This window comes from Rhipicephalus microplus, chromosome 3 (genome assembly GCF_043290135.1).
Source record: "Rhipicephalus microplus isolate Deutch F79 chromosome 3, USDA_Rmic, whole genome shotgun sequence".
Classification (NCBI taxonomy): Eukaryota; Metazoa; Arthropoda; class Arachnida; order Ixodida; family Ixodidae; genus Rhipicephalus; species Rhipicephalus microplus.
In genome coordinates, this window is record NC_134702.1 from 38,798,638 (window position 1) to 38,825,328 (window position 26,691).

The window sequence follows — 26,691 nt, forward strand, 5'->3', positions numbered from 1 at the left end:
TCTGGTTTGGCCTTTTTGTTTTTGTTTTTTTTTTCATCGTAACTACCCTTCGTTGTCTCCAAGTACCACCGCACACTGTCAGCGCTGAGTGCGAAATATATTTATTCTTAAAGTATATTTTTGTTTTTCAAAATTTGGTGGCATATATAGTTGTGATTTACAGCTGCGGTGCAATTGAAGAACTGTGGTAGTGTATTTGGCCTTTCACCAACCTCAGAACACCGTCGCCCCAGAAGTTTCGCTGTTTCCGGACATTTGAACTGACGCATGCGGATATATGACGAATAAAAAAATACAATGTGCTATTACTGTGCGTAACTGCCCCGGTCAATAAGTAATTCTGCTTGACAGCGCGATTATGAAAAAAAATATCTAAATCCATTATTTGCGTGCCAATAGATTAAAAGCAGTCGTCGGTGAGCGCGAATTCGCCAGTGTTTATTGATACACAGAACAGCTGCATTTATTTTAAAAAAAGACTATAACGACAGGACATTCCTCCGTCAGCGACGAACACAGACTACATCTCTCCGGCAGCTGCGTCTGCGACGCAGTTCTGGAAAGCAAGCAAGAAAGAAAGGAAGTTTAACCAAAGTTAGCGGGACGATTGTTGCATTTCAATTTGTGAGCAGGCCCGTAGCCAGGAATTCTTTTCGGAGAGGGCCCACTTGCCGAATGTCTCGACTGTTTGCAAAAAACGTGCATTTTTTTTAAATTTCGGTAAAACGCAAAACGCCCCTCTCCATCAAAACTTCAGGACGGAGGAGGGAAAGGCTGCAGGTCTTCTGAAGCTCCCCCCACCCATCTTCTGGGCTACGGGCCCGTTTCTGAGCATTAGAGATGTTCAAAATACCTAACTATATTCAGTTACAATTCAAGAAACAATTTCAGCTACGCGCCAAGCCATCGCTGTCCCTCCTACAGAATATTAGCATAAATGTTCGGTCCAATAGCGCTTACTCATTTGCGTGTCGTCAAGCACTTCTCAAGTGTTTCATATAGCTGAACTTCCCACACAGAACCAGGTTAGTGCCGATAATTTTAGGTCAGCAACAAGAACGTCCTGGTCAATTTCATCACCCTGCCACGGCGGTCTAGTGGCTAAGGCACTCGGCTGCTGACCCGCAGGTCGCAGGATCGAATCCCGGCTGTGGCGGCTGCATTTCCGATGGAGGGGTAAATGTTGTAGGCCTGTATGCTCAGATTTGGGTGCACGTTAAAAAACCCCAGGTGGTCGAAATTTCCGGAGCCCTCCACTACGACGTCTCTCATAATCATATGGTTGTTTTGGGACGTTAAACCCCACATATAAATTATGTGACTTATGGCACCTTGCGAGACATTATTATGGGATGGTACTCACCTCAAAAGCGTCCCACTTGGGGCGGATACTCTCTGAGATTTCCTTTCTGAGTGCGTGAAAATCCTGGGGGAAGAGAAAGAGAGGAATGTCAGGGTAAGCCATGGGCGTTTGGTCCTGTGTTCGCTAAACATCGCTCGCAGGCTCCTGACGTTGAAACCTAACTATCGTAAGGAATCACCAACCACCAGATGCTTTCTGTTCTGGACCTATAGGTGTAGTATATACAGCTGGTTCACTGTGGCGGATGCAGGACACTTTCCGAGGAGGAGTGGGGATGGAGGTTCGCTTAAGGGAGGACCTGACAGGTCCCATTTTAGTGGGCACGGTGTGATGAGTGAAGTGGCCGTGCGTGATCGTGAACATAGAATTGTGTTTGAAGTGCGCGCCGCAGAGACAGTCGAAGAAGACGACGCAGGAAAATCAGGGCAGTGGGGTGTGCGAAGAAGAAGAAGGAGTGAGGCAGACGTGGCTGGAAGGAAGAAGCAAGGTTGAAGAACCAGGGCGTGGGAGCAGTGACCCGTCGGGTTGCGGACTCGAGGTCTCAGCGGGCTCCCACCTGGGGCCACACCAGCCGTCCTTGCAGTTCGGGCCTGGCGTGGGCGAAACGTCGCCAGGACGTTTCCGCCAGGCGAGTCCGGCACCTACGGCAGCGAGCGCCAGCCAGCGTTCGAGACAGGCATGGCAAACGCCGTGCGTGCTCCAGGTCAACGACCTCCGCAGTGAGCCGCGTTCTTGGCCGCGGCTGTCATTGGACTCACCAGGCTACCCTAGCGTCGGCCGTCCCTTCCCAGCGTTGAGTTTGCCGCCGAGACTTGACCACCGCCTTCCTCTCCGGTGAACTCCTTCCGTATTTATGCTCTTGTGACTCCCACACCAGCATTCCAAGCGTGTTATATTTTTTTCCTTACTTGATTTATTATTACACTTTTCATGTCTTTTGTAAATACATTTTTTTGTGTGATTGCATAAACGGCCTCGTTACTGCCCGATGACGATTGGGTCATCGCAGGTTTTTGTACAGAAACACGAGCGTCTCGTCTAGAGCTTTGTCTCTCTATACAGCTCGTTACATTGGCGTCCAAGGCGACAGGACGAAGCCGTTTATTGCATTAACAGTTACTGTTCCCTGGTTACATTTTGCTAAAAAAAAGACAGATCAAAGATGAATTCAGATTTAACGGCACTGGCGTTGCGCATGGGGCTAGAGGGAGCTGAGTTAAGGGCTTGGGTAGAAGAACGGGAGTCTCGAGCTCGAGAAGAGAGGGCTGCAGAACGTGAAGCAAGGAAAGAGAAGATGGAGCAGATGGAGTTAGAACGGCGACTTCAGGAGGAATGCCAGAAGACTATACAGTTGCGCCTTCAACTCGCTCAGGCTGAAGGAGTTAGAGAGTCAGTGATGGCTGAACAAGGCCGACAAGTTCGAGCATCTCCTACCATTAATCCTCACAATTTCATGCCAGGGTTTAACGAGAACCGGGACGACTTAGACGCATACCTAAAAAGGTTTGAGAATGTTGCTACCGGTCAAGAATGGCCAAAAGACAAGTGGGCCACGGCCCTAAGTTTGTGTTTGAGCGGGGAGGCTCTCAACGTCTTTGGTCGTCTGTCGCCAGAAGAGGCTCTCAATTATGACAAAACCAAATTGGCGCTACTGCAACGATTTCGTTTCACGGCGGAGGGCTACCGTGAAAAATTCCGACACAGCAAGCCACAAGATGGGAAACGGGCGTGCAGTACGCAACGAGGCTGACAAGCTTCTTCGACAGATGGGTTGAGATGTCGAAAACGGAAAAGGAATACTCCTCAGTTCGGAATCTCATAGTAGCGGAGCAATTTATAAACAACTGTCATGATAAGGTGGCGCTATTTTTGCGAGAGAAAAACTGCCGTAAGCTTGAAGAGATGGCGGAAGCGGCCGACAATTTTTTAGAAGCTCAGCGGCAGTCAAACTTGCTTGTTTTCCGTGACAAAGGGGAGAACACTCCTGCAGGAAAAGGCAGTAATTCAACTTCAAAGGCTTCCACTCGATGTTTTGTGTGTGACAAGACCGGTCACATAGCTGCAGAATGCCGCGCTCGGACAAGGCAACCATACTGTGGGTATTGTCGTAAACTTGGGCACGACGCCCAAGCGTGCACCAAGATACCCAGCACTACCCGGAAAGCCTCATGTATATGGTCGCAAAGGGAGAACATTAACGAAGTCGAGCAGGTGGAGGACGAAAAAAGTGAAGAGAGTATGGCTAGTGCAGTGAATACCGAACCAAGGACGACGATGCATCAGATGCCCGTGTTGCAGGGCGTGATATTCGGCAAGACTGCCTCAGTATTACGGGACACAGGAAGTAATACGATGATCGTACGGCGTTCCCTCGTGCCGGACGGAGCACTTACGGGAACCACGGCAACATTGTTCTTGGCGGATGGAAGTAGAATTAAGGTTCCAGAGGCAAAGGTGGAAATTTTTTCACCATACTTTTCAGGTGTATGCATCGTAAAATGCATGATTTCCCCGTTATGCGACATTATCGTGGGAAATGTGCCCGGATCACGTCAGGATCACGACCCTGATACAACATGGAAAGAGAGCACAAAGCAGTTCGCTGCAGTGGCTGTCGCCATGGGCACTAGCTGTGGCGGATCGGTACCGTACCGGCCTCGTGAATCAAACCCAAGGATCCCGCGCAAGGAGAGCAAGACACCGGCGAGCCACATGCATCTACCGCCGTTTCTGGCAGCAGTGTCGAGCAAGCCACCCATTAGGTCACCGTCGCCGAACACCGCGACGCGCGTGCAGGGACCTCCGAGGGCGGCTGCCTTCAAGACCAAGGACTTCGCGTCGACAGTACCACTTCCGTTTCCGCTGAGAGCTGCTTTCGCAGCCAACGAATGCTGTGCCTCCCCGGCCCTTCCAAAGAAAAATGAGACCTCCGGTACGAACTCCGGAACCGGCCAAGGTTCCAGTGGCGGCGGCGGAAAGTCCAAGGCAGCCGGAGGTGGAAGTATGACTGCGCGTCGATCTAACAACGGCGGTGGCGTTCGCGATTATGACATGCTAGGGGCCAAGCCAAAGAAGCCGCCTCGCCTGAATAACATGACCTTCACAAAGTCATCAGAACGGTCAAGTGGAAACTCGTCGTACAACAGCGGCAACAAGGCGTTCAGCCGAACGCCGCCACTTAGGAACAACCCAAGGGTGTATAGTTCCACAGTTTGCAAAGATTTCAACTCTCCTAGCAAGCAGGACAACGGCCGCGGTGCGGCGACTGATTACAAGCCTATGCTTTCAGTGCCCAGGGAGGCTCCGCCGAAGGAGCAACGAAGCGCACGACAGGAGAGAAGAGTCAAGTACAAGGCTGAGATTGTAGGCGCTAGTGTGGGCAATAGAAAAGTTTCGCACCTTTCTGTACGGAACGCAGTTTGTTGTGCAAACTGATCACCAACTATTACAATATCTAGCTAAGGCCAAACACCTGAACAGTAGAGTACTGAGATGTAGTCTGGCAATACAAGAGTATTCTTTTGTTATTCAACTTATTAGAGGCTCAGATAATTCAGGTGCCGATTTCATGAGTAGGCTGTAACCTAAGCTTTCACGGAAGTGTATTGCAACTGGTTTACAGTTTGTCTACATTGTATATTTCTGAACCACGTGGTTTATTCACCAGAAGAAAACAGTCATCGTGCCATGGCTGACTACATGTTTTTTTTCCTGTTTTTTATGTGTGAGGTTGTGTGAACATTTATTGTGGACATATATCACCTCTATTCACTGGTGCGGTGCAGTGGTCTTGTGCGGACACGTGGTGATTGCGACTAAGACGTGGCTAGAAAGTTTTTTTTTAGAAAGAAAAAACTTTTTCCGAAGGAGGGGCATGTGTGATGAGTGAAGTGGCCGTGCGTGATCGTGAACATAGAATTGTGTTTGAAGTGCGCGCCGCAGAGACAGTCGAAGAAGACGACGCAGGAAAATCAGGGCAGTGGGGTGTGCGAAGAAGAAGAAGGAGTGAGGCAGACGTGGCTGGAAGGAAGAAGCAAGGTTGAAGAACCAGGGCGTGGGAGCAGTGACCCGTCGGGTTGCGTACTCGAGGTCTCAGCGGGCTCCCACTTGGGGCCACACCAGCCGTCCTTGCAGTTCGGGCCTGGCGTGGGCGAAACGTCGCCAGGACGTTTCCGCCAGGCGAGTCCGGCACCTACGGCAGCGAGCGCCAGCCAGCGTTCGAGACAGGCATGGCAAACGCCGTGCGTGCTCCAGGTCAACGACCTCCGCAGTGAGCCGCGTTCTTGGCCGCGGCTGTCATTGGACTCACCAGGCTACCCTAGCGTCGGCCGTCCCTTCCCAGCGTTGAGTTTGCCGCCGAGACTTGACCACCGCCTTCCTCTCCGGTGAACTCCTTCCGTATTTATGCTCTTGTGACTCCCACACCAGCATTCCAAGCGTGTTATATTTTTTTCCTTACTTGATTTATTATTACACTTTTCATGTCTTTTGTAAATACATTTTTTTGTGTGATTGCATAAACGGCCTCGTTACTGCCCGATGACGATTGGGTCATCGCAGGTTTTTGTACAGAAACACGAGCGTCTCGTCTAGAGCTTTGTCTCTCTATACAGCTCGTTACACACGGCCATCACGGGCTGTTGAGTCGATGTTTTCTTGTCTTCGTCTATGGCAATGCGAATTAATGAGGCATGAAATATCGTAAGCACCAATCCAACCCTTTTCCTGCGTATAAATCAACCGTACCGCTGTTCGTTTAGTTGTTGAAGACGCAAAACACGAAGGCTAACAGCCAAACATGGCGGCACTGAAGTCTCCCGCCCCCTCGTAAATAAATAAATGGTACCCCCGTGCTTGAATAATGTACGCGTAAATAAATTTAAAATAAAAAAAAATGTAAGAAAGATATGCGCCGCTGTGCAAAGGACGATAAAATATAGGTGAAGGAACAAAAAAAAAAAACCACACACGTGTGGTCTACGTAAACGATCATTTACTTCATAGTCGCGATTGTAAATGCCCGCTAAAATTCGGTGAATGCGCAGTTTTGTACAGGCACAAGACCGAACAGAGGCACGCTTAATATATAAATAGCAGATATACTTGCATATACCAGTACAAATGAAATTGCATGCGTGAGTCATGCCGTGTCGATCTCGGCGAGTCACGATAACGGTACACGAACAACATGGCCTCGAGGACATAGCGTGGCGCCACCTACGTCATGACGTCACGCATTGGATGCCACGGTATGCCTGCTGGAACGCACCTAAGTCATGACGTCACGCATTGGATGCCACGGTATGCCGCGTTGTGGATTTTGCCACAACGCGTTTTCTTAATTGTGTGCACCACGCGTGCTTCACCCCCACGTGTTTCATAACAGTGAAGCTCATTGCTTAAGGAAGGGACACGACCTGATAATCCGGGCAAGCAAACTATACGAGTTGGTGCCTCTGGTGGCACCGACGTGTAGCATGCTACAATCCTACAATCACCGTACCTAAAGCTGACGCGAGAGGACGATGAAAGTGACGTCACGAAAGCTTAGCTGCTAATTAATATGTTATTAAATGCTTTCCTAGCAGGAATTCTCAGACTTTGTATAAAACGAGCGAGTGAACGTGCACAAACGAGAAAAACGTGCCGACTCCGTTAGACGGGCTAGTGGAATATACAAAACAAAGGGATGACTTTCCCTACACGGCTAATTTTTGTTGTGCTCCGATTTGATTGCCATTGATCACCGTTTAGTTTTCTTGTTTTGTTTTACTACTGATAAATTTACTTTTCGCCTCAACTCCCACTTGTCGGCAACGAACTGATGTTAGTTATCAGCGTCTTCGATGAGATCGTAAACGTGACAAAATATTTGTTGCGTTGGGATCTCGCCGCAAGAGATATTTAGGACGCGGGTGCGCTCAGCTTCTTACTTACTTCGTTAATTTACGGCAGGCACGTCCTTCCTTATCATTAGCGAATTCATCGAGAAACCCAGCTGCTGGCAGCGCTTGCATATACGTCAGCTGTTACCGATCATCTGAGCTGCGGCGGCGTACGCGAAGTCCTCGCCACGGAAGTGCTTTCTGCGGCCCCACCAGTTATACGTTGGCGTCTTTTTACCGTTTTTGGCTTTCCCAGCCAAGTGTCACGCATTTCTGTGCATTTGGGGTTAATCGTGAAAACTTACAGTTGGGTCTACCAGATATGGCCGGCGCTGCAGGGACGTTGAACAGTACACCAACAAGCTGAAGCAGCTTGCAGTCCGTCGCGGTGGTGTAGCAGTTATACGATACTCGGCTGCTGACACGAAGGTCGCGCGTTCGATCCCCGCAGTGGTGGTCGTATTTCGATGGAGCCGAAATTCTGGAGACTCGTTTACTGTGTTATGCCAGTGCACGTTAAACAACACCAGACGGTCGGAATTTCCGGATCCCTCCACAACGGCGTCGCTTAATCATATCGTGGTTTCGGGACGTAAAAGCCCAGATAGATATATTGCTACTAGGAGTCGCTTGCACGCAATCTAGCACTGCATGCTTAGACGGCGATCATATCACCTACTGACCAAATTAAGCTTCACACGATCAGAACCGAATGCCGCGCACCGCGATTACAATCGAACATCATGTTCGATTGTAACAAAGACAGCGCAGGGAGGCGAGCAGGAGCATCCATGGAGGAAGGAGGGAGCATCCTATCTGTGACGTCAAAACGATCGCAGCGCCAGCCTCTCCAGTGGATGCCCTCACGGCCATAACACATGCGCGAACAGCTAAGTGTAGTGTATAAAAAAACGATTATTGGGCGATTCGTCCAGTCACATCGCCAGCAGAGGCTATGCCTATGACAAGCACTGTCCACATATATCTCTGGCAGCTGTTTCAAGCCCTTCTCAAATAAGCGTCTTAACTTCGTTCATATTATGCTTTCACAGTTTAGCTGTTCATGCGTAAGTTTCCATTAACTTGCATCTGTGTGTCGATGTCTTCTATTATGTCTTTACAGTACTAGAGGGAAGTCAAGCCTACGCATCTCGACGCTTGTGAAACTATCCCGTGTTACGTCTGGGAGTCCAGACCGAATGTCATTGCCTCTGCAAAGGCAATCTGTGTCAAGGCCTGCGAGTGAGCCCGCCTGACGTCATCACCTCAATGACGGCATCTAACCCGGCGGCACCGGTGTGTCTTACGCAACGCACGGCGAGCTCCCTCAAACCACGGGCCCGATAGCAGCCCGATGATGCAATTGGCGCCATCCAGTCTGGCGACTATTACGCAATGTGTGTCAACATCACTCGTCCATGGATGCAACCCAGCGGCTGTTCCATGACTGGAGGATTCTGACGCCATGGCCAGCGGTGATTCTGATTGGACGTTGCTGATGTGAGGAACCACTCGGGGCCTATAAAAAAAGTCGAGTGGTGTCTCGCCAAGCAGCCGACGTATACATGTGCCAGAGAAAAGACGACAACGTTAGAGCGTCCCAAGACACCTCGGCTCTTCGAGTCCCTAAGCTGATGGCCCCAGTCTCGAATATGTAACGCCTCTATTCTATGTTGTACATAAATCTTGCCTTAACTCACCGTCACCTCGTCCGCTCGTCTATCAGCTCTGCGCAGAAGCAGCCGCGAGCTGAGAAACGCGCTGCCGCACAACCTTGGCGGCCCGTGAGATAGTTTCAGTTCAGCGCGTGCAAGGAGAGTCGTAAGACCCGTTGGTGAACGAGGAAGCTTATAGCTTCGGCACCTGTTTGAAGTGAGCCCCACACACGCATTTATACCGTGGCAAAACTGGTTAATTGTAAAACTGATTAGCCAAACTCGCACCACTGTTGCCTTCAATTTGGCACGACGTACCGTGGCCACGTCGGGTCGTGTCCATGGCGGAAGCGGGGATGTCTAAATGTAATGTTGAGGCGTAGCGAGCACTGAAGAGTTCGCCTGCGCTTGGAAGGCAACCGCTGATAGTTGCGCTTTCTCACTTGCGCCATAGATATCAGCTCATTCCGCATGCTGTTTCTTCATGAATACATTTTCGCTACGAAATACGCCCGGGCGCGAAATGTTGTGAACGTGCGCATCCGAAATGTCGGTTTTGCACTTGGTCTACACTGATTGATTGATATGTGGGGGTTTAATGTCCCAAAACCACCATATGATTATGAGAGACGCCGTAGTGCAGGGCTCCAGAGATTTCGACCACCTGGTTTTTAACGTGCACCCAAATCTGAGCACACGGGCCTACAACATTTACGCCTCCATCGGAAATGCAGCCGCCGCAGCCGGGATTCGAGCCTGCGACCTGTGGGTCAGCAGCCGAGTACCTTAGCCACTACACCGCCGCGGTGGGGCCTTTGTCTACACTGAAGAATGGACGTTGCCTATGGTCCGCAGCACAGGCAGCGCGCTGCGGCTAGAGTATATGTCCTATTTTTTTCTTCCTTCTATCTCTCTAGTTTCGTACCACGCCGTGTTTTTATCGCTGGACGTGATCTCAGACGAGTCCGTTTCTACGAAAGCTCTAATCACAGTGAGTGGGTACTTTCCTCTGCCTTTCGTCCTGGACAATGCGGTGTCCTTAGTTTCACGTCCACGACATGCGACTTCACCCTTGCAATCTTCTCCTGCCCCCAGTCGTGTCCCACATTCACGACGTTCAGTGCCTGCAACATCTCGACTATACTGGGGTACGCCAAGAAATCTGCGTGTAAGTATATATTGAGCTCTTCGACGTACTGCGAATTCGTGTTGGTGTTCTAGTAAGCACCGAAGCGCTCGCTTATCGTTTCAGTCCACGCAATGGATTTTGGCCACATGGTCAATCGTGTTCCAGACAAATCGAGGTCCATCGTCTGGCAGTCTTTGCGCTCCTCACGGCTGCTGGGTGCCCTGGCGCTTCAAGAAAACGGGGTTTGCGGACCTGCTACGTCAACTGTGCGTAAATGTACCGATTTTTAAGTGTGAATACACTTTATAAGCGACCCCAAACCATCCACCGCCGTCGGCGGCGTCCGCAGTCTTCTCTCTATCTTTAAAAGAAAGAGGACTTGGCGGGCCGCAGCGCGATGCTCTACCGAATAAGCCACGGACGCGACGCTGATATCGGTGTCAGTAACGCGCCTTATACCCCCTCCCCCTTCGCTCGCTCCTCCGCTCTCCTTGCTCGCTGCAGATGCGCGCGCACCCCTCTCTCTCGCGCGCCCGCCTTCTCTCTCAGTCTCCCGTCGAGAGCGGGTCGTGAGGGGGAGTAAAGTTAAAATCCGTTGGCATTCGCCAGTGAGTTAACGTAAACTTCCCCGTGTGATCAAATTGCGATTCCCAGGAACCATTACACCATAAAGGCACCATAGTGTGATTAATAAATATAATAGTGCGAATTAATAAATACCCCTCATAGCATCACCCCGTGTATTCGCACTTAACCATGTTCACCCTCGGGGAAATGCTTGGGAGTTTTTTTTACACGTGCCACAATTTTGCGCTGGCGTGTGATTATCTGTTGGTAATTGTCTGCGATTTCAGTCTTGCAGCAGCCTTCGCCACCTGGTACGCACATCAGATCACCTGTAGCACCCCACAGTGACGCAGGCCGATCACGTTCAGCGTCTGTTGTCTCGTGGTCGACCGAGTATACCATGATGCCTCATAGAGGTCTGTAACCCTGTTGCCTGCAGTGTGTCCTCTGTTCTCCATTGAAAGCATGTAAGTATATTGAGTTATATACAGTATATGACAGCGCATTGGCAACATGTTCCCCCTCAAGGTCTTTCCGCCTGCAGTCGATGACTTCTCATGCTGACAGCAAGCTATAGGATGTATATCTGCTCATTACCGATATCTACGCGCCATGTACCGCCACTCCAGAAATCTGAACCCTCCTGCCACCACACGAGGGGTCCCTGTATACATCGTGACATCGTTGTGATGCAAGTTCTCCTGCAGCTGTTCTAAGTTAGCACCGTGTTAGTTATGTACTCTTTATTCACTCTGTGCTTTAGGAACGGTACGTTGGTGCTGGTTTGCATAGTGAAGCTGATCGCCTGCGCCTCTATTTATTATGTCGGCTTCATTTATCACGAGGTGCGTTTCCGCAGTTCTCGTGTCATCCATCTTTCAAGTAGTTTCAAGTGGAAAGAAGCTCATCATGGGAATGACAATGCCGGCATATTCTTTGAAATTTGGTGCCGGCATGTAAACTTAGTTCTTTGTACTTGTTATACAAACGACAGCTTCTTACTCTTCAAGGCAGGGCGGATTGCCCATATGTATTTACTGCGTTTTGTGCGTTCGCTTCCCTGTGTGGACATCTCCAGCAGATGTACCTGCTTTAATATATTTTGTATTGAACCTAAATAAAACACTGCTTTTACAATCATGCACCCAATTGCTGTGTGAAAGCGATTGCCTTCCTGTATTGTTACAAAAACAGTTAAATGTTTCATTCCCACAACGAATTCCAGTTCCTTGTACGTCCTTTTGTGACAACAAAATAAATACGTTGAATTTTCATCTTTGTGGTGCATCTCGTCGATGCTTCGGCGCTTGATTTTGTTGGATCAGAAGATGCTGCGAGTTATATTTTGCGTGTCGAGTAAGCCTCCCAACAAGTGGCCGTGGTCTGGCTTATACGTTTTCTTAACTGGCCCCTTAGGCGCACTCGTTGCCTTCATCACCAGCCTGACTACGCCCACTGCAGGACAAAAGGCTTCTCAACGATTCGCCAGTCAACTCAGTCCTGTGTTTGATGCAGTCACGTCACCACCGTAATTTTTTTTCTCATCTGCCTGCCTAACTTTCTGCCTATCCCTCACATAATAGCCCCCTCTTAGATTCCAGCATGCTATTCTTAATGACCATCGGTTATTGTGCTTTCGTGCTATCTGCGCACCCATTCCATTCGTCGAAGATTGTCCTATTATAACTATTTTTTTTCCTTCCATGGCTCGCTGCGTCGTATTCAAACTGAGTTGAACCCCATTTGTAAGTTTCTAGATTAATACCACGTAGGTATTAATCTAGAAACTTACAATCTAGAAACTTACATCAAAACGAACTGGGATGGTGGTTGCTGGGGGGAAATTTCTGTACACCAAATGCTGCCATAACAGGTGAAATGGGGTGGTCACCTTTCGAAATTCTGGTGGCAAGGTCGAAATTCCAATACATGGGCAGACTGAAATTCCTGCCAGAAACCAATTTCAACAGACGAATATACCTGCACCTGCGATACAAAGACATTAGAACTCTCTGGATGCAACGACTTGCAACATTAGAATCGCGGCTCAATCCAAGGCTCCAACAAACCAAAACAGAAAGTGAATGGCGCCAGGAAGTGGGCGAATGGATCACACAGATCAGCACGGACAACTGGCGTAAAGCGGTCACCAAGAGACGCAGCCTATCGTGTTACGCATCACATAAATTGGCACCGGGCATTGAACCTCATTACAGAGGAGACAAATCAAGTGCACTACTGCAAGCTCGCACATGTTCTCTGGCGACTCAACAACGACGCCATAAACTCTTTGACTCCGACCCGATGTGCCGTTTGTGTGGAGCAGCCGAAGAAACAATCGCCCATGTTCTACAGACTTGCCCGCGTCTGCACAATGTGCCCCGCACCTCGCCAAGTCTGCCGGAACCTCTGGAACTGTCGGGCCATACAGATAAAACCCATTTCGACCGGTTAAATTCCACGAAGACTCTCCTGCTACGCTGGGACCGGCTTAACAGAGGGGCCGAAAACCCACCGGCCAGGGAAACGCCCCACACATCGTATACTCTTTTCCAACCCCGCGCACCGGCTGACCATCACCCGGTTTCAATGAGTCGGGGCAAACTAAAGTGATCCAACACACAAACATCCAGGCTTAAACTAAGTGAATGGGGCAGTGACTGGTGTCAGAGTCGCCTAGTCTTAACATTTTTTTTGCGTACAATGGTGTGCCCTGAAGAGCAATTTTTCCACCGTCGTCACGGGTGTGCCATCAGCGCACGTGCATAACTTGATGTGTGTTAGCGTGAACCATGGGAAGATATTTCCGAGCCCATGTATAGCTAGACCGTATGAGAGCTACAATGGTTTTTGCCTTATGTATGTACTTTCGAAACTGTACGCTCGTGAAAGCAATCCACGTTTTGTTTGCGTTTGTATTTGCCCACTGAAATCAAGGGCGAACATGCTGCAATTCTATAGGAATGCTGTGTCGGGAACGCGCGTGCGCCACTTAGTGTGTGTTAGTGCTAAACTCAGAGAAGGTGATACTTCGATGTCTTAACGTGGACGGACCATGTGAGAAGTGGTGGTTCTTGCCTTGTGTAACTTCAAAACTGTTCGACCGACAAGGTAATTTCCGTCCACGGGCAGCAAGGGCCCACGTGCTATAATTCTTCAACGCGATGCCGTGAGTGCGAGCACCACTTTGGTGTTAGCGCTATAGCCTATAGGAAATATATTTCCTACGCTATATGTCTTAACATCGCTGAACTGTCTAAGAATGGTAGTGGCTCTTAACTAGTGTATTTACAAAACGATTCAAATAGATGGTCGGCTTCCACTGGCATCAAGGGCGAACGTCCTATAATTCTTCTCAAAGAATGCGGCGCCGTGAGCACCGTGACGTGCACCATTCAGTGCGAGTTAGCATTAGCAGCAGGGAATATAGTGCCTCGACGTATACGCTGAGAGCCGTATATCGCTTATGAACAGAAAAACCTTGATGTCTAAAAATCTTGGCTTTTGACTTGTGTAATTTGAAACTGTTCGCTCAGAAAGACTATTGCCTGCAGAATGTGGACCACGGAATGGAGCATCCGAACTACGTGTCAGATCATGTGCTTTTGTTTTGTGTATCATTGAATTGCTCGTCGTGAAGGTGACCGACAGCAGAGTCTGAATCACGGGACGTTATATCTGGGATATGTGTTAGACTGTGTGCCACGTGGCTGGTGCTTTGTGTGCGAGTTGATTGTACGCCAGTGGAGGGCACCGAAAGTGAAGTGTTAACCACAGAAGCAACCAGTGCGTACGTGACCATTTCAAGGATTTATCAAAACTACACCGGGAGTTGAGACCGGCGCCCAGAGAACCTTATAAAAAACGAGCTGATCCCATGCTTCGACAGTCTGCACGGCACCGGAAAAAAGCCACTCTGGGTAACTCCAAGGACACAGTGCAAAGAACAACGCGTCTGAAAACCCAACACCCCCTACGTCTTCCTGGAGCACCCGTCTCGCCAGCAACACTTTTTGAGCATGGTCAGAAAACTCTGCTGATCGGTAGTAGAGGGTCCCGACAACACGTGAGAAAAATATTATAGGGCAGCGTGCGGGCTGGAATTCACAATAAGCTATTAAAGTCAGCTGAAATTGCTTTCTCTTCTCTCGACAAATGACAGAAGACGCTCAAAAATCACTCGTAGAAAGCTCATTTATCAGTCATTGGCTGATTTGAACATGGCACGCTCGGTCGTTACAGAGATCGCCGCGGGAGGCCGCAGCCTGTCCACGAGTGCGCGCGCGATTTCACGCAAAAAGCCACGCATTCGAAAAAAAAGAGAAAAAAAAAAGAGCTCAAGGTCACGAGGCGCGGATGACGTATTTTCGTTGTCCCTGCCATCTCTCTCTGCTTACCTTCCAGCACTTTCGTCAAGACGAGAGAATGCAGTCGCAGTATGCGACAAATCTTTGTAACTCTGCTCGTACTGGACAGATTCCTAAATTTTTGCAGCGTTGAATTTGCAAAGCAATAAGCTGTTCCAGTGAATTCATTCCATGGTTACTTGAAAAAGTGTTTCAGGGCCCCTTTAAAGAACTTTGCTGCACGCGGTTTCGTATGTTATTCGCTTTAACTTAGTAGCCTGCGAACTTTAATTATTTGTTCAGCTCTCGCTGTTTGATCCTCCACCTGTTATTGAGCATTGTCTCTACGTGTTGTAACTTTCATGCATGCTTTACTTCTACATATTATGAAATGTATAGCTAGTTCAACTTGGTTTTAGAACTGTTCTCTTCGTTGGAAATATATTTTGATTTGTTGGGAAATATATTTGCATTTGTTGAAACGCTTTCGTTCTTTGGATAAGGATCTTGACTCCTCCATACCGGCGATTGGTGCAAGCCACACACCAGAGCCCAAATCCCGTGCCGCATCTTGGGAGGAGCTTGTGCTTCGGCCCCAAATCATGACAGCCGATAAGATGCTATATACTGCGACCATTCTCTTCAGGAATACGTCCGGTATAAAGCACGAACTTAGGAAATACTTACAGAAAAAAAAGTTGTTGCAAAATAAACATTGCAGCACACAGTGTACGCAATTTCCCCAAGTTGATAATATACTGTGAAAATAATTTTTAAGGTTTCACGTTGCTATGTATTGGTGTAAATACACCATTACTATTATATTAAAACCACGACACGATGGTGACAGAAGCAGTAGCAGAGGCCTCCGTAAAATTCGAATTACCTTGATTAAGGCTTAGCGAGCGTTGGGCCGCAGTGCCATGAATACAGTGAACTACTATATACCATAAACTCGAGGTGGTTAAAGGTGAGAACTAGACACGAAGCGCAAGCCGTAAGAAAGTGTGCGTGTGCCACCTCTTGTTTGGTCCTTGGAATGTCCGCTGGATGGCGGTGCTTCTATATGGGGAATATATGATGAAAAGATGCGAGATGGTGGTACTTGGAGTGTTGAATAGATGGACGAACGTACACATAGACAGATGCATGGACGGACACGTGGATAGCTGCACGGACGGATGGACGGACGCAGGGGTGGATGCACGGATGGACGTGCGGACGCACGAACAGACGCACGCACGGACGGGCGGATAGACGCACGGACAGTCACACAGACGAACGCATGGACGGACGGAAGCAAGAACGAATGGACGGACAGATGCTTCACCCCACTCTCCATCATTCACCCCGTGGATATGCTGCCATTTTTTTTTTTTTCATCCGCTAGGCTTTGCGTTCTGGCGCTGCACTCAAACAGGAAAACTCGACTGCACGGTGCCTATTGCCTTTCAGCGACGCTTGCAGCGAAGCACGCCAATAGGCAGGCAATCTTTATATTCGCGTTTCCTGCTACAAATGTTTTATGGGCTTCGTATGTGCTTTTACATATGACTCATCAAACGTGAAAACTGACAGCTGATGGTGTTGGTGTCAACGCGATTAATGCAATAAATCCCCGTCACGTGGTGACGTCACGGTGATGTTTCAGATCACCAAAACCAGTCACGTCACCGTGACGTCACACGCATCACGAAATGATGTCATAACATGCCATCATCGCTTGGTGAAGAGGGAGCGATCAGGGAGGCATTGAAAAACAGGGAGAGGTGCAGAAATCTTGTCATTACTCTGATCTTAGAGGCCGTGCAAAACGACGTTAGGTGCGAAGGCTTTTGAAATGGAGCGCGAAGGATCAATGGTTCAATGACTGAAAAGAAAAAAAAAAGATGGGCGAATGCATAGAGGACACTGCATACGCATGCGCGGGGGGGGGGGGCACCCCCATAGTCGCCAAATAGGGGAGCGCGAAGTCAGCCCCACACACTGACATAATAGGGAGAGGACGCCGCGACAAACCTTACCTTCACCCTCCCCCCACCCACGGAAGGGGAACCTTTTGGGACCCTGTGAAAATTGTTATTAGAGCGATACCTTTTCGCCTTTTTTGTCGTTTTCCAATCGATGCATGTCGTCTTCAAGCTGCAAAAGAGACAACCATATGAATGTGTCATCAAAAAATAATAAAAAAAGAAAACCAACTAAGCGTGCGCTGCCAATACCATGTTTGCGTGACTTTTAATTGCGATAGCGTAAAAAGTCCCACAAATCCCTTCCGCAAGTCACTTCCTTCAAAGTCACTTCCTTCAACGTTCAAAAGGAAAGCTTTCTATATCTATTACTTGCCGCTAGTGATGGGCGTTTCGGGGGAGAACTATCGTGTTTTCAGCATTACCAGCGAGATGGCGCAATGAGCACGCGTCGCCACAGCGTAACGACGCGGCGGCGAGCTCGCTCTCATCTCCCACGCGTACTTTGCCCGGCAGAAAGAGGGGAAGGGTGGACGCTCATGCGTGAACTTGTTTATCTCGCGGTGGGGACAATCGTACGCCTTGGGCTTTCACCGGAATGATTCTGTTGTAGTTACTGAGTGCACAAAGGTCACTGCAATCGTTGCACAGTCTCGGTTTGCAAAAAGGGCGCGCTTTTCAGACACAGCGAACTAAAGACTGAGACGCTTATTCGCGTTCATCTGTACCTGTGAGTAGGTTTCATGCGTCATTTGTGCGTGAGAAACACGCACGGGCCACGCTTCGATCTGCTTGGCACTCTGCGCGTTACCCTCCAATTTGTTGCTATCGCGTTCATTTCTCCGCCTTTGCGGCAAAGCTGTGACATCTTTAACAAACACTACTAAAGTATATGTTCTTTACTACGATACAATACCAACACTTTGTGTTTTACAGTGTACAGCGAATAATTTGCGAACTGTCTAGCAGAAAAAGACGAAAACAAATAAAGTTCATGCTTAATCGGCACTTACAGTCTTAATTTCTTCCGGGGTCATGCCAGCTTTCTTGACGCATTGTTTCTCTGAAAAGGGCAATGAGGTCATACGTTATATGTAGCATGTGCGAATCACGGCGCCATAAGATATATAAAAAAACGAAGAATTGTACCGATACCTCTGAAAAAATGCATGAAGCAGCAGAAATATATATATATATATATATATATATATATATATATATATATATATATATATATATATATATATATATATATATATATATATATATATATATATATATATATATATATATATATATATATATATATATATATATATATATATATATATATATATATATATATATATATATATATATATATATATATATATATATATATATATATATATATATATATTTGAAACACTGAATACGCGGATGGAGTAAAGAATGTACCAATGAAGCATTCCTACTGCCCTACTGAAAAAGTTGCAATGATATATATAACCCCATTTACGCGATTAAAATATTTTTATGCTGTTCTAAATGCCCAACAAAAACTGCTTTGGAAGCACCAGCTCACCTTGTGGAAAAGAACTTTGTGTTAAAATGTTGGCCCGTCACTCTTCCTTGCTCCTGCGTTATTTGTTTGCGCTCAAAATTTTACTTTCCTGATATCCTGTTACATCAAACTAATATCCTGTGCATAATCCAGATATTCTTCTACATCATACTTAGTGCGAAGCGCGCACACAGCACTGTCAACAAGGTAACTGTCGTTCATAAAAGCAATGTGGCAATTTTTTTTTTACTTTAAACACAATATTGCCACATTCCTTCCTAAGGTTTTGTTCTCACCCCGTTACGCTGTAAGTGATTCTCAGCGCAAACCACACCTGCAATGTTCGAGAAGCTTTAGGAATGTAGTAGATCATTTTGTTAAGTATACACGCACGCGTCCGATATGCCATGCGTTCCGTAAGGGATGGCTGTGCGAGATCAGAGTTTCACTTCGACGCAGGCGCCGCTAGGCGATCGAAGGAAACGTAAAAGGCGCAGCGTTCTCACGCTTTCAAAAATACGAAGTGGCGACGAATAAATTAAGACAAATACGAATATCTTGTTGCGGTGAGCTGCATCTTGTGTCAAAGAGCTACACGCAAGAAATGAAGCCAGTATACTCTTCTTATATGGCGTTGAAAATAAGGACCGCAAATTTAGGGCTACATTCTATTCTTCAGCGGTCGCGCACAATTTGGCTCTGTAATCTTCGCTGCATTGGCAAGATAAGTTGTGAACGAGTATATATATATATATATATATATATATATATATATATATATATATATATATATATATATATATATATATATATATATATATATATATATATATATATATATATATATATATATATATATATATATATATATATATATATATAAGGGAAAGAAGTGTATACCTAAGGGCTCGTTTTTCCGTGTTTTAACACAATATTAATGAGATCTAACAGACAGTAACGCCAAGGAATGTACAGGGGAAGTTATTAGAACCAATTGAATGTAAATAAGAAGAAAGAAAAGTGGATGAAAAAATTACCAGCCATGAGCAGGAATCGAACCTACGACCTTCGAATAGCATCGAACGCGTTATTCGAAGGTCGTAGGTTCGATTCCTACTCACGGCTGGTAATTTTTTCATCCACTTTCTTCTTATGTACATTCAATTGGTTCTAATAATCTCCCCTGTACATTCCTTGGCATTACTATATATATATATATATATATATATATATATATATATATATATATATATATATATATATATATATATATATATATATATATGAATTCTGATCGGCTCCGCTGTCTCTGCAGAACCGCTCTTCCAGTGCGTTTTCATTGATCGCGACTGACAAATGTTTTTCTTTTAATTAGGTATGAAAAGAAGATTGAGATAAAGGATCACGCTTCAAACAAAATTACACAACTAAACATATCCATCATTTGAAAGTGTAGAAGACCTGAAGTAGGTCACGGAATATAACTTGCGCAGACAACCAGGAAAATGATGGGGGTTATCAAAGGTGACATGTCCGTATAGCACCACTCTCTGAAGCAATTCTATAAGCAAATGCCATGAAAATAGCAACAGGTATCGGACGAGAGTGGCTTGTGCAGGCTGCCTGGCCATTGACTTCTGCTGCTCACGGGACGGCTTGACGCCCTCCTATGGTAGAGTAAGTGGTACTCTAAATCGTTACCCACTTTTTCTAAACACACACATCTGTCGCCACGGGTACATGTAGGGTGAGGCCTACGGGACGGCTCTATGTTCTTCCAAGGTCGAGTACCTCGTACTCTTAATCGTCAACATCTCACTCTAAACACAAGAGACGACTTATTTACTGCTCTCCCTTAGGAGAGATCACTTGGTGCGCCGAATCGTCAACCATGTTTCAAACACAAAATCAGAGGTTGTCAAATGCTACATCCGACATATCATTAGTTTGGCTATGCCCGCTGCAATTGAGGCTGTAGGGTCTCCCCCACGTTCGGCCAATCGACCCGGTCCGGTGCTTCCTTCTGCCTCGCTGTACATGCAAGCTTTTCACGGGTCAAGGACTTAAATGAATTTATACTCGCGGGAACAGGCTGTGTCCAGGCGTGCCCTGGATGCTAGCATGCACACTGCCTCGAAAAATTTCTGCGCTTGCAGCTTCTCTTTCGACTTTCTCAACCCATATATCCAGAAAACCAGGAAACGAGAAGCAGCAAGAAACGAAAATACCGCACGGACTAAGCTTTTAAATGCGAAGCATTTCTTAGCGAACTTCGACGACTTTGATCTATCTATCTATCTATCTATCTATCTATCTATCTATCTATCTATCTATCTATCTATCTATCTATCTATCTATCTATCTATCTATCTATCTATCTATCTATCTATCTATCCATCTATCCATCTATCTATCTATCTATCTATCTATCTATCTATCTATCTATCTATCTATCTATCTATCTATCTATCTATCTATCTATCCGCTTACGTTTGGGTGCTCTCGTGGTTACCCCCTTAACTTGGCGCGAACCAAGATTAGCATAGGAGGGTAGGATGGTCTGACGAATATGACACGATGGTCAAGACATCAGTGATGTCACAATCCCGTCGCGTACGTCGTCAAACACCTTCCACCAGACAGTGGCACATACCCACAGGCGGGTATGTGCCGCTGGTATGCGGGTATGTGCCACAGGTTGTAGACACTTGGTATCTATACCCAGGAACGACGAGAACACACATGGGCAATTTTAACGCGCGAGCATTAAGAAATAGCCGACATCGGTAGCCAGTGTCAAGGTGCCAGCTGGAATCAAACCCAAGCATTCTGCGTGGCAATGAAGCATTTTACCACAGAGCTACGGCAGGCTTTGAAACTAGTTTTCAAATAGACGCCAGTCTTTTTAAAGACTTAAATAGTGGCTGCAGTGCTGCCTACTCAATTTTAGAAACATTACATATATACTCCTTTGATACAGCCGTCAGGTCGGGTTAACGTCAATTGTGGTTAGTTAAAATGCACTGAAGTTGATTCATATAGTATATAGTGTCTGGGGCCAGCATCCTCGCTAGCATCAGCGCTTCATATCACCTTCTGGTGTTGCTAATTCGCATGTTCCAGTTGACATCGTTGCGCAAGTGCAAACAACCGGTTATATAAATGTCTGCAACTCTTCAACATATGTCTGGGTGGGCAACATTTGTACGTATATTTAGCGTCATTTCATGACGTGTCACTCAATAAGAAATTGTAACACGGTCACCTTCCCTCCACATGCTTCGCATAACGTCGATTCCGAGGTACGTGGGATCTGCTGAATTTCCTTGACAACAATGTGAATGATCTTGAGCATAATAAGTATGTATCTGGATTTTGTGTCTTCCTTTATCATACACGCAGTATATAAACGTTAGCTTTTGCGGACTATACACGCAGAAGCGTAGTAAAAAAAGTGCGTATTTCGGCTAAGTAGCCGTGACTGTGCTGCCAACCAGAGTTCGCCAATGGCGTAATTCTACATATTTTCCCCTTCAAAAGTAATACAGCAGTAAACTATACACACAAGTACACTGAAATACATGACGGGAAGAGCACCCGTCCCATCATGTCTTTTTGTCTGTGGTTAAGGCTTAGCGCCGTATAACTATCAAAAAGGAAATATGCACCTCCAACTGACTTCCAAACTTGTTTCGTTAAGTGGAATCCGGCAATGTCAGAAATAGCAGCCCTGGTCACGCGCCTTAACTTGCGGATGCCGTCGACTGGCGATACCAACGACACCAGCACAGGGTCCACGAAGACAGCGTTGCTCTAAAGGGGCCCTGAAACACTTGTTCAATTAGCCATGGAATTTATCCACAAAAAAAAAATGCCGCCATATCCACGAAGTGAATGATGATGAGTGGGCGAAGCTCCGAAGGTAAACCTGGTAAACCATGAATCCTCCGTACATTTTGCCCACTCGATTTTATTGCAACGCTTCCCTAGCGTACGTCGCCGCACTATATCGAACGATGACACGCGCCATATGTGGCATCCTTCCTATTTTATAACACCTCGCATCTTTCATAATCAACTACACGTACCGCCGTCTAGTTTATAACATCTTGCATCTTTTGGACGGACGGACGGATGGACGGATGGACGGACGGATGGATGGACGGATGGATGGACGGACGGATGGATGGATGGACGGATGGATGGACGGATGGACGTACGGACGGACGGACGGACGGACGGACGGACGGACGGATGGATGGATGGATGGATGGATGGATGGATGGATGGACGGATGTATGTATGGATGGATGGACGGACGGATGGACGGATGGACGGATGGATATGGCTGTACCCTTTAGATCGGGCGGTGGCTAGCGTAATACTTAGAACTGAACGAGAGGTGGCTACATACAGGGGACGCACAGCCCACGTCCTAAGGAGCTTCGCTCCTAAAAAACTTATTTCCTCACGAAAGTCATAAACGCTAAGTGTATAGTATCGTGCGTCGGACGCGACGCACGATACTACATTTAGCGCAAGCAGGAACTCCCTTTATGTATACACAGGCATCAGTATATATACATATGCACAACGCCCCCTGTGGGCTCAAACTGTGGTTCTCAAACCGGCACCGAGTCCACGAAACCACACTAAGCAGGGAGAAATGGCACGGGTAAAGAAAATACGTCACGCACGCCTTGTAAACTTGAGTACGTTTTCTTTTGTTCTTCTTCGCGTGTGCACGCGTGAAATGTCGACCGCCTCCCGTGGCAGCCGGAGCAACGACCGGGCGCGCCATGCTCAAACCAGTCAATGGCTGATGAAATGGCTGTGACGAGTGAAATTTAAGCATGTGGCGTGATTTGTCGAGAGAAGAGAAATCAATTTTTAGCGGAATTCGACAATTTATTAAGAATTCCTGACTGCCTGCTGCGCTATAATATTTGGCTCAAGTGTTTTCGGAAGCCTCGACTACCGATAGGCAGCGTTTTTTTGACCATGCTCAAAGAGTGTTGCAGGGCCCCCATTAAAACAAGTGACCTCACTTGCTCACCGATTCGAGCGGCGACCGAGTTGATGTCTTGACCGAGTGGTGATTTCTGGGGCTTGGAGCCATCGTCAGCGCATGCGACGACCAGCAGAGTGACAGCGAAGCACAACCTGAGCACGCCAGCCATGTTGCCGAGAAACTCGGTGGAGTAGATATAGAGGCGCAGGCGGTTCTCGTTCCAATTAAATGTTTGTATCAACTTGCCCACTACGTGAATCACCTTGTAGAAGAAGAAGAGCCTGGAATCTGTGGCATGCGCCCACGCTGGGCGATTGGTGAATAATCGGGTAGTTCTTACGAAATAGTTTTATTTTATTAGCTTACGTCTTTTAAAATAATGAGAGGGCTCCAGGAAAGAAAATCAACTATTAGAAACTGACAAATAGAAATTACGGATACAGATATTGAAGTAGATAATTTCAGAAGTTTGAATAAAGAAAGCAATTAGGAAACAAGTAATTTGTAGCACAGCGCGGAAACAAAGGAAGACAAAGATGCAGTAGAATATAGCAGACCCCATTTCCGGTAGTTCTTTCCTTTGGAGTTATAGGCCTGGATTTTAGCTACAGGAACGTTTGAGATGCCTCGTGCAATTTCATGCACGACACAAAGAGCATTGGATGCTACGGCTACCCAAACTAACCTTCGCCTTCAACAAAATGATTTTTCTTGTTCTTTTCTAACCCTGAATTAAGCTGAATTATTTTAAAAGCTATCTATTGCTATATGTTTTGAGATTATGAAGTAATTAATCCATATTATGAGGATTACCAAACCATACCACACCATACCATACCGACCGACCGACCTTGAAGTGTCACACACCCACGCTGATAGATTCACCAAGAACATAATAGATTTAAGAGAAAATTCTTCGATCTAAAGTTAGATTTTGTCTATTTAGAGATGAAAGTAAAAATGAAACAAACATTGAAAATTTTGCCAATCTAAAGTTAGACAAAATCTAAGAATGAAACAAACATTGAAAATTTCGCCACGTGTTCGTGACGTTGACGAAGGCAACAGCCATCGAGTTCGAGGCGAAAATCTTTATTCGTTGAACCTGTGCCCGAGAAACGAAAGCTCCAACTAAGGCAAATCGCATTGTACGCTGATAATGACAAGCGAAGCGTCGGCAGACGATAGAATTCAGTGATCTGTGGTAAGGTGTGTCGTCATTTATACATTCGGCATTTAACATTCAAGGCTTACAGCTGGTGCTCGAGTTGGCTCTCGAATAAACTGTACTGTTCCCGTCCTGCCCGGAATCTTGAAAGAATGGTCTTGAACAATCGCGAAGCTTCTGAAGCATTGTGACTCAGTATGTGCCGAGCATTGTTAAGAGTCTTGGCGGGTGTAATAATACGAACAGATAAAAATGAAGCCCTAAACCCACATGGCAATATTTGATTGATTGATATGTGGGGTGTAACGTCCCAAAACCACCATATGATTATGAGATACGCCGTAGTGGAGGGCTCCGGAAATTTAGACCACCTGGGGTTGTTTAACGTGCACCGAAATCTGAGCACGCGGGCCTACAAAATTTCCGCCTCGATCGAAAATTTAGCCGCTGCATCCGGAATTCCATCCTGCGACCTGTGAGTCAGTAGCCGAGTACCTTAGCCGCATGGCAATATTAAAAACGGAATAATGGGAAAGTGGGTATAAGTATGAAGCGGATAACTTGAAACAAAAATAATAAAGCAATTTGGAAAAGCGAAAAAGAAACAGTAAAAATTTATTCTATAACCTAAACCTTTTTGAACCGTTCAAAAACTTCTACAAGACATCGGCAATCTTGCCGTCACCATATCTAAAAGACAAATCACCGAAATAAAGTTTATTTTGTGCATTTAAAGTTTTCTTAGGAGACGAAAGACTGAACCTGAAGTAATTCTCTGCAATGTAAAGTATCTATCACAGGAAATGAAATAACATTCTGTCTGTTGTGTTATAGTATTAAAAAGAAAAGAAAGAAAATACATTCAGGAGAAACTGTCAGACGAGCTCTGTGTACATAAAATTTAAATGGGGAGTCTGACGACGTAGTCGAGTGATTGATACTTTAATTATTTGATCGTGTTTGGTCAAGTACGAGAAAAAAGCGTCACAATGAATGCGAAAACAAAAATGAAGCCATCACGCTCTTCCTACAACAACTTACTTTTACCCCCTCCCCCCTATTTTTCGTGGTTAAAGGGGGAAACAGGGGGAAGTGAATTTAAATGAAAGGAAGAAAAAAGTGAGCCCCGTAACTGTCTCTTACGGGCAGGACCCCTCAACAGTAGCTCACGAGGGATGGGGGTAGAGAAGGGATTAAAAGGATAGGATTAAAAGGTAAAGAGATAGAGAGAGGAAGGAGAGAGCGAGGCGCAGGGACAGCGAACGACAGAAGTAAGGAGAAAACAGGAAAGATGGACACGATTGCAGGAGTCCGAGGACGGGGCACCACTGGCGAGAACTTTTGTCAGTGTCAGGTGATGGCGTAGGGCAAGTCCAGTAGGCCAGAGCTACGCTGTCGTCGAAGATCGGTGTCAGGAGATGGCGTAGGGCCATCCCAGTCAGCCAGAGCTACGCTGACGTCGGAGATCGCGAGGGCACAACCGGTCGGCACGGAAGTCCAGCGAGTGAGTCCGGGGGAAACAGGCAGTTCTCGCAAATGCAACATCATGTGTATTCAGCCGCCAGTTTAGGTAACCGTGGGAAGGCGTGGGGAGGACTTGTCGTTGGCACACCCCTCATAGATTATTATAGTTGGTGGGGGGCGCCACCTTTGCACCCAGCGCATGCACACCACCCTCTGAAGGCACGCATAACGAGGACGACTAGGAAAGTCTTCACGTAACGGTTTTTTATAGCACTTCAATGTAATGTAATATAAATCTACAAAAATAATCTTTTGTAGGCTGTCTCTTCTATTGTTCGTTAAAAATTTAGAATAAATGTAAGCACCACCTTCAGCTATCGCTCCCCCCCCCCCCAGACAGAATTAGCATTCATGCCCCATACGATTACACTTGCTTGTTCACGCGAACTAAAAAACCTCTCACATAATTTTAGGTAGGTGACGTCCTCTCGAATACACATGTTCGTATCCTTGGTTTTCAGTCGAGAAATCAAACTTCCAGCCAAAATTTCAGCAAAGATTTAAACATAGCCGCTCAGCCAAATATATTT

At 46.6% G+C, this 26,691-nt stretch overlaps 1 protein-coding gene across 1 annotated transcript; it reads right to left on the reverse strand.

Moving 5' to 3' along the window:
- Positions 1-417: 417 nt before the first annotated feature.
- On the reverse strand, positions 418-23,792 carry LOC119160067 (uncharacterized). Its single transcript, XM_075887901.1, has 5 exons — positions 23,515-23,792; positions 17,929-17,978; positions 17,040-17,087; positions 1,364-1,426; positions 418-556 (listed from the first exon to the last, which is right to left on the reverse strand). The coding sequence occupies exons 1-5, from the start codon at positions 23,636-23,638 to the stop codon at positions 521-523; spliced, it is 321 nt and encodes a 106-aa protein (XP_075744016.1). The 5' UTR covers positions 23,639-23,792; the 3' UTR covers positions 418-520.
- Between the last annotated feature and the right edge of the window lie 2,899 nt (positions 23,793-26,691).